This window comes from Cibotium barometz, chromosome 3 (genome assembly GCF_041138505.1).
Source record: "Cibotium barometz isolate CiBa-2024 chromosome 3, ASM4113850v1, whole genome shotgun sequence".
In the NCBI taxonomy this organism is placed as follows: domain Eukaryota; kingdom Viridiplantae; phylum Streptophyta; class Polypodiopsida; order Cyatheales; family Cibotiaceae; genus Cibotium; species Cibotium barometz.
The window spans coordinates 64,705,945-64,714,856 of record NC_141048.1 but is presented as its reverse complement, the minus strand read 5'-3'; the positions used below and the strand labels follow the sequence as shown (position 1 = coordinate 64,714,856).

General features: G+C 51.8%; 1 protein-coding gene across 1 annotated transcript; it reads right to left on the bottom strand.

The window, feature by feature from the left end:
• Positions 1-6,554: 6,554 nt before the first annotated feature.
• LOC147640399 (uncharacterized) lies at positions 6,555-8,656 on the bottom strand. The gene is made up of 4 exons (XM_086825267.1): positions 8,502-8,656; positions 8,261-8,409; positions 7,938-8,029; positions 6,555-7,832 (listed from the first exon to the last, which is right to left on the bottom strand). The coding sequence occupies exons 1-4, from the start codon at positions 8,654-8,656 to the stop codon at positions 6,555-6,557; spliced, it is 1,674 nt and encodes a 557-aa protein (XP_086681393.1).
• Positions 8,657-8,912: the final 256 nt, after the last annotated feature.

Here is an 8,912-nt window from a genome sequence, read left to right as displayed (position 1 = left end):
CCATATGACCACTGGGAAGTCGGATCAAGGGGTTCGAGATCAATGGCTGCCTCAGGCACTCCTCATCGGTGCCCAGGGGAGTCTGGAAGAGTGACGGCCTCAGATGCTCCCAGGCCCTCAGAAGGCTAGTTGCAAAATGCTCCTCGAAGCCAAGGCCCACTCCTCTGGATCACTGCTCTGTAAAGATCCACCTGATGCTGGGGGCCAGGGGCCACTAAGAGAAGGAGTGCGGCTAAGAATCCTGGAAACAAGAAACTCCTTCCACGGCTCAGCGCGCCTGGTAGGAGGCCACGAACCACCAACTTGCCCACGCAAAGCTCGGCTCTGACAAATACGATTAACTATGCCCAGGCCGCCTCTCTCCCTTGGCTGGTGGGTGATCACAGCCCATGCCACCTTGGCCCTGGCGGGCCGCCCAAAGAAAGTTCCTGATGAGCCTCTGCACCTGGCCAATGCACGCCCGAGAGAAGGCCCAGCAAGAAGTGATGTACCACATGGTAGCAAGCAAAACCTGGTTGGCCACAACCACTCGGCCAGCCCAGAGATAAACGAGCGGTACTCCAATACAGAAGCTTCTTCCGAATGCTTAGAAGAAGGGGGACTATCTGCTGCTCCGAAGATATGTCAATGCCCACATAGCATCCCAAATAGCGTACTGTAGTGCCGGGGGGCAGCCACTGAAACCCATCAAAACTGGCCTCCAAGTCGGGGGGGCCCAGAACTGACCCACAACCCACATGACTTGTGCCAATTGATCAAAGCACCCGAAGCTCTGCAAAACCTGTCCATGGCTGAGGCGAAGCGGCGGAGGTTCTCCTCCCCTCCCTGAAGATAGACAGCAGTGTCATCCGCAAACTCTGAGTCTAGGAGCTCCTCCGCTGAGGTGCGGATGGGGAGCTAGAGGCCTCGCAAACCTGTATCCTGTGCCGTCAAGAAAGTGCTCATGGCCTCCGCCACAAAAAGGAAAAGAAAGGGTGCCAAGGGGCACCCCTGCCGCACCGAGCGCGAGAGCTGGAACCTCTCTCCGCGCACGCCCTGTATCAGCACCTGGCTATGAGCCGATGTGTAGAGTGCAGAGACCCCACGGATCCACTGAGGGGGGAAGCCCATCCTCTCCATAGTGCCTTCCAAAAAGGCCCAGTCCACCCGATCATATGCCTTCTCGAAGTCGAGAAGGAGCACTGCCAGATCCTCCTGTCGAAATCTAGCCAAAGCCGTAGCCTCCCAATAAGAGAAGATGTTATCCAAGATGCTCCTATCCTGGATGAAGCCTGTCTGCGTGGATGATGTCTGGAAGGTGAGGCTGAAGCCGCCTGCTGATCGCCTTAGCTAGGACATTGTAGGCTGTGCCTAGCAAGGTGATTGGTCTCCACTGTGGTCTCCACTGTCTAATCTCTAGTCTGTCTCCTCCCTCTTTGGGGATCAAGTGAATCAACCCCTCTGCCATGCTGTCCGGCATGTCTCCCGACTCCATGATCTCCTGGAATGCCAATCTGAAGCCCCTATGCAATAGACCCCAGTACCTCTGGAAGAAAGCCACTGAGAGACCATCCTCTCCAGGGCATTTGCCTCGAGGAAGTGCCTGAAGAGCCGCCTCCAGTTCCGTATCCGAGAAGGGGGATAGGAGGGAGTGCTGCAAATGGGCCGGCACAACCGGTCTCGTGAAGCTCCAGACTGCCTCCCGAGCCTCTCACCCTGTCATCTGCTGGCTCAACAGAGAGCAGATCCCTATAAAAATCTGTGGCGATCGCCCGAACCCTTGGGGGGATCCACCACCACCTGGCCATCAGCCTGCCGAAGACGCCTGAGACCCTCTCGTCTGAAGCGAGGCCCTGTCGCCTCAAAGAAATCTCGAGTCACTCTATCTCCAGCCTGTGTCCAAAAAGAAGCCCGAGCATGGAATCGGAACTCCACCCTCCTCTCCTTGATGGATCTGATCTCTGTGCGAGCTGACTCCATCTGCTCTGAAATCCAAGGGCTCGTAGGCTCCCTCTCCTGAAGTCTCTGAAGGGAAGCTAGACTCCTCTGCAGGCTCCTCTCCTGCTCTCTGAAAGCCTCCAGACGGTCCAGGGCAGCCTGTCTGAGCATCCTACTGATCTCTTGCAAACCCCTGTCAAGATCACTGGCTGCCAATCCTCTCCTGAATTGAAGCTCCTGCCATACCTGCTCAACTCTGGTCGCAATCTCGGGCTCCTCTATGAGACAATCTGGAATGCGGACACTCTGGCCTCGCTCTCCTCTCGTAGGGTCATCGATCTGGAGAAGCACTGGAAAGTGGTCTGAAAACAAGGAGCCTGCAAGTATACCCACAGTGCCACCTCTATCGCAAGCCCACTCATCAATGTAGAACCTGTCAATGCGGGAAAGGTTAACTCCTGTGGCCCGTCCATCCGAGCGCGAGAAAGATAAACTCCCCTGCAACCTGCCAAACTCCGAGAGAGTCCACGGATCCTAGCCTCTCACCTGCAGCACTAGTTCCTCCCAGGCAGCGAGCTCTGGCCCATGAATGGTCTCCTGGCTGCCCCCATCCTGTCCTCTGCATCCTCCAGCATGTTGCAATCCCCCCCTAGGCACCAATGGTCTGCCATGGGGAGGGACTACCTAATGGTGCTCCAAAACTCAGCTCTCCCGGTCGCCCCATTGGGGGGGCGTAGAAGTTGAGGAAGCCAATGCGGTCTTCCCCAACCCAAAGGATGATCCACTGCGCTCGACCCTGGACCAGAGTGCCAGAATCCACAACCTCGGATAGAAGCTGTTCGCTGACTGAGATGCATACTCCACCCTGGTTCCCCTGGGAGCCATATGCCGGTGACCAAAAAGTGTGACTCCTGCCTGGCAAGATCTTCCTGCCTGTAGGTGCGGGTACGCCCGGTAGAAAGGTGGTGCTCTTGGATGAAAAGGATATCTATGGGTCCTCCAACGAGAGCCCTCTGGATCTCCTGGCGAAGTCTGCCCCAACCAATGTAGCAGCGAGGTCCACCAAGACCCTGGATGTTCCATGAGAGGATCCTCATGGATGAGCTATGGCAAGTGAAGCAGCCGCCACCACTGGCTCACCCCTCTCAGCCGGCCCGGATGAGCTGCCCTCCACTCTGTGAGTCTTGGGCGCCGGCTTGGAGGGAGAATAGTCACTGTCTGTCCGGGTGCGGAGTCTCTCCAAAAAGAGGGTGACCTGTCTCTGTGTCTAGCCCCACTCCACCTTCGCCCTATCCAGGGCATAGGCATGAGACCAATCCTCTGCATATATGTATCTAAAGGTAGGCTGCACCCTCGGGGCGGTGTGGAGGAGAATCAGTAGCACCGCCTCAACTGAGGTGTGGACTGGATCCGCCCGCCAATCTCCTATACCAAACAAGCTCATGCGGGCTGAGTGTAATCGGGTCTGCAATAGGTTCGTGAGCCCCAAGTCACTAAAGTGGTGAGAAAACTCCAATATCTGATCACGCAAAACTTCCTCTACAGAGTTGCAATCCCATGTTGTTTCTGGGGCAACACTGGGAGGAAAGGAGAAGGCCACCATGCTGAAGGAGAACGAGAGGGATGGCACACCACGCAAACTCGCAAGGGCGCGACCAGTGTCTCGAACGGGCCAGCATCCAACTGGAGACACCTGAAAAAACCGTAATCCACTGGGAGCCCCATCACTTGCGGGGGCCCCCCCAGGGGAGGCTGTGGAGAGAACTCTGTGGCGGGTGAAGCTAGGATCGTCATCTCCACCGGCCCGGAGTGGCGATGGAATAGCCACTGAACTGAACTCTGGCCTACCTAATTGCACTGCCCCAGGGCAGTGGGTGGTTTAGAGGAGTATCTTGGAGAGGCCGAGGGAGGGATGGTGGCTCGCGGAGAGGAGGGGGGAGAGCAAGGAGAGGATGGAGAGGCATCTGCCAGAGGAGAGGAGTCAGGGGGGCCACCGGCGGGGGGGGCGGGAGGGGGGGGAGAGGGGGAGAGGGGGGGAGGAAGGAGTGCTCTCCGACGAGTGAGGGGAAGAGGGGCCGGGGGTCACAGAGTGCGGCCCGATATCCTCAGGAATCTGCTCCATGGAGGGGGCGAGCCCCCCCGCGGGGGGGAGGCGGGAGCGGGGTCTCCATGTGGGGGGCTCCACCGGCAGCCTCAACGGGCACTGAGACTGAATCTTCATCCATCGGGGTGGGACCTGCTGGCCGCCTATCCCTGATTGGAGCATAAGTGCGGGTAGGTGCCTTGACGCCAGCCGGGGTCGCCTGTCCGCCAGCCTGTGCTGCCTGCTGGCATCTGTGACGGTCCCTACGGGCCGGGCGTTTCCGTCGGTGAACCTCCTACCATCCGCCAGCCTCCTGGGATTGCGCGGCATCCTCCGTCGAGGCCTACTCGTCAGATGATGGCGCCTGCTGAGACGAGCCAGGGATGTCCGGTCTCTGAGGTGGATGGCCACCCCTCGGGCCTCCTGAAGGGGGTCCAGAGGCGGCAGAGCATGAAGGATGAACCCCCTTGCGAGGACAGGTGCGTGCGAGGTGGCCCATCTCCCGACAGATGTAGCACTGGTGGCTGGGGAGGCCCGAATACTCCACGCGCTATATCAGATGTCCTCCAGAAAGACAAGGGAGGAGGATCGTCTTCGGGAGGGACTCCGGTGATGGAACCACAACACGAATGGCCGGGAGTCCTGCTGCCCGAGCTATCACTGAGGCCGCTATCTAAGGCGTCTCCACCACCTGCCCGAACGCCTTGCCAATGGATGACAAGAGGGGCAAGTACTCCCTGCAGAGTCCAGGAAAGCAGATAGTGATGGGGAAACCTGTCACGCCTGCTATGTGGGGTCGAAACCGTGAGTCCATCGCGCCAGGAACGCCCGGGATGAGCGGAGGGCAATGGGGCTCCGAGCCAGCACCGTCTGAGCTGCCTGGGGGGACTCGAAATCCACCTGGTAGTAGCCACGTCCCAAAAAATTGACGCTGACAATCTTGGGGCAGGCACGCCAACGAGGCTGGCTTGCAGAAGGTCGTGAAGCTCTCTCCGCATCAGACGGCTACCCATTATCTTGCAGACCAAGGAGGAGGCCTCAAGAGCGGCTACTATGGAAACAAACAACTACTGATTTGCAGTTGTGAACTCCAGACGGAGACCGGAATCGACAGGGGTAGTCGGAGCGGCTTCCATGGAGTCCTCCAGAGGGAAAAGGCCAGAGACCGGGGTCACCAAAAAACGGGAGGGACACAGCCCTATGAGGAAACAGAGAGGCGGAAGGTGGGGGGCGGGGGGGAGGGGGGAGTTGAGGCGGGGGGGCTAGCGGTGGGAGGAGGGGCAAGACGGAGGGGGAGGAGAGGGAGAAGGCGGGGGAAGAGCCGCGAAGTGGAGGAGAAGGCGGGGGGGAGAGATGGCGGAGGCGAGGAAGGAGGCGGGGGGGGAGAGCTGGCGGGGGAGGAAGCGAGGAAGGAGGCGGGGGAGAGAGGCGGGGAGGAGAGGCGGGGGGGCAGGGGGGAGAGAGGCGGAGGAGAGGCGAGGGACAGGGGGGAGAGGGGGGCGCGCGATGGCGAGGAGCAGCAGGGCGGGAGGGGGATGGGGCGTAGCTCGCAGGAGCAGATCGACGCAATTCTCTAGTGTCTCCCTTGAAGCCGACCTAAACATAAATGATGTAAGAAGTATAAGAGAAAGCTCAAGAAACGTGGCCTAGGACCGTTTGTGATTAATGAGCTTACTCCAAGTGGTGCAGTGCGTTTAGAGACACTAGAAGGTGAGCAAATGCCTAACTTCATTAATGGAAGTCGTCTCAAGAAATACAATGAACTATTAACTGAAGCCATGCTTCAACAAATGCATACTGCACACACACGGAAAGAAGCACATGACCTACTTAAACGTTAGACTCAAGAAGAGGCTAAAGCTAGAGTTGCAAAAGCCAAGGAGCATCGCAAGGCTTCTATGTTGGCCTTACAATTGGCTACTGATGAGAACAATATGTCGGTCCTTTCAATATTCAAGTGTGTCTTCATCTTCATGAGACTACCTACTTTGTCTTTGCCTTAATTGACTCTGGTGCAGATTATAATGTTCTCTCATTTGACACATGGATAGCCTTGGGACAACCAACACTTGTGCACATTCCTATTGACTTACAAAGCTTCTTAGGTGAAGATAACCCTGTAGAGGGAAAATGTGTCATTATGATGTCCATTCAGGATCACCAGATGTCAGTTCCCTTTTATGTGGCAAGTAAGTCCAAGGCGGGTGCGTCAATAAAGCGAGCCCAGAGCAGCGAGCCGAGAGCCAAAAAATCACACAGAATACAAAAATAAGAGCAAAAATCACACAGAATACAAAAATAGATTATCCCCTTCAAGCGAGCAGATTTGTGCTTGTGCTGCTCTCTAAAACATTGACATAACACTGAACTTAATTATTAAATGACTGAAAACATTGACATAACACTGAACTTAATTATTAAATGACTGAAAACATTGACATAACATTGAACTTAATTAAATCAATCAATATAAGTGTGTTATTTATATAGCGCACAGAGTACAAAAAGTTTAATTGATATTCTCAAAATATTCTCAAAACATTATAAGTATATCCTATAATTGTTGTGGGTGGCTCCTCTGAGATCTTGTGAGCATCTCTTTCAAAATATAATTAGGAATCTTTGGCTGATGGATATGCATATTATTGTTCACATCCTGTCCAAGAATCATCAGGAAAACAAAGTAGATATGTTTGCAGGCAAGATATGGTTTTCTTTTGACCAACCTATCATTGAATTCTGCACACGAACATATTGGGTGGTTCTGAATGGTTACTTCAATGGGTAGGGCTTCTTTGTTCTGGATTTCCCTCACTTTAAATATTTCCTTCTGCCCTTCCATTTGAACATGTCCTCCCATAATTTCTACATTCATATCTAACGCAGCACTGATCTGTGCATATGCAGCTTTAGATATACCTTTTCGATAGGGGTATTTTTGCTTATCTTCCTCAAGAATTTTTTGCTTGTTTTGTTCACTCTCTTGACTATTTGGAATCTGTACACCAATCTCAAATCCAGCTTTTACTAAATCATGAGCTTCCCTGACTTTCAAGTGTGTACCTGTTGCTATTGGCCAAACATTAGGAACACTTGCAGGTGGATGTAAGATTGTCTTTGTAGGCTTCCAAGTGTGTCGAACATCATTATTACAGAAATAGCAGTACTTTTCTTTCCTCCAAGAAGATAATTGACAATCACTCCAAAAGCATGGTGCCACTTCTCCGCCTCGTAGCTTTCTGCTACATTTTTTTCCTCCTACCCAATGGTTACATTCTACTCTATTGAAGATCGGAATCCTGCGCAATGCCCACTTTGTCTGATGAATATCTTGCTCTAATGATTGAAGTGCTACGTCACCTTCTTCTGGATTTATTGATGCCTGCCCTTTTTCATGCTTATCCACTGTCACATAAACAAACTCTGGTCGGTGGCTAGAGCTCCCTACATTCCCCTCATGGACCTCATGAAGTGGACGTTTAGCTCGAATAGTCTTTTTCTCACCCTTGAAATTTATCCTGTTTGTAAACATTGGAGTGCCCATCACTGCATCATCAATTGCCCTTGAAGTAGCAGCTGGAGAAGGGCTTGAAGTTTGTCTGGAAAGAGCTCTCTCAATTAATATCTCTAGGTCAGGCCCTCCACCTATATATTTTCCTTCCATAAAAGCCATTTGACGAGCACACTGGAAGTAAGCATTGATGAGATCTGAAACACATGCATCGTACAAACTAATTTTATGTTTGTATCCTTCTCCTGCTAGCCAACTAGCATGCTTGGCTTCAGAGAGGTTCGTCCGTGGTACCAGAGCATTTACAATAGGCTCACCATCCTGTTCATTGAAAACCAATTGCACAAAGATAAACCCAAACCAGTAGGTTTTTTAATTACTGCTATTGAATTAAGTTCATAGAAAAAAAAAACATACATAACATACCTTAATAATAAAATGACCCCAACGACTTGCTCTATAGTGCCACCAACTAAGCCAACTATCTAGCTTGGGAATGTTTCTGTCTGCTGCCTTTCCTGTTGCCCACCATGCACGTATCTTACGGAATAGCACTAAAGCATCCTCTTTGGTTGGTGCAGTCCTCCACCTCTCACACATTTCATTGTGTTTTTCCATATGTTGAGCATATATATACTTTTGTGTATGCACTCGAAGATTGTCCTTCCAATGAAAAAGGCAAGATCTCTCCTTTCCTACCATCTCATCTCCATTGTTATATACTGACCTAATAGCATTCCAATTTGCACCTGCTTCGTCGGCCATGAAGCCAAAAAAGTTTGCTGATTTCCCAGTATGGTCGATCATAACTGCATTCAAATTTTCCCAAAACATTATCTGTGCTGTCTCATCCTCCTCTCTAAACTCACAAGTTGCAATTGTGAGTAGCTCTCCAATCCTGCAAGAAGAGTATTTGGACGATTATTGTATTGTAACAACTCAGTCGAACAGTCATTTCATTTTGAAAAGAGAATAAAAATTAAAACATACGTGTGATCATACACATGTGCACCCATTGTGTGCCAATCATTCTCCACTCGGTGTACATGATCAAAACAAACCCATGAATGTCGCAGGTCTCGATCCCCCGCAGCATCCATTCTATTGACAATATCAACGCCAGAGCCAGGGCCAGTTGTGGACATCTTGAAAAGATAGCACCTCTCATCACTTTTGGTTGCTTGCAAGGGAAACCTTGATCCGTGGAAGAACTGAAAGTGGCATTTTCTTTTTAACTCTAGGATAGCCTCAAATCCATCACCTAGTGCTCGACTTGTCTTTCGACTTTGCATTACCATCTGCTTCACCCTACATTTACCAAGTTGGTTAAGAAATTACATATATATATATATATATATATATATATATTCAATAGAGAAGAACTCACTTTTTGAGATTTAT

Coding starts and splice junctions, on each gene's coding strand:
- LOC147640399 (XM_086825267.1), bottom strand. CDS start 8,656: ATGTCCACAACTGGCCCTGGCTCTGGCGTTGATATTGTCAATAGAATG. Junction 8,410..8,501: donor GCACATGTGTATGATCACAC/GTATGTTTTAAT, acceptor CTCTTCTTGCAG/GATTGGAGAGCTACTCACAA. Junction 8,030..8,260: donor CTTCATGGCCGACGAAGCAG/GTGCAAATTGGA, acceptor GGTGGGCAACAG/GAAAGGCAGCAGACAGAAAC.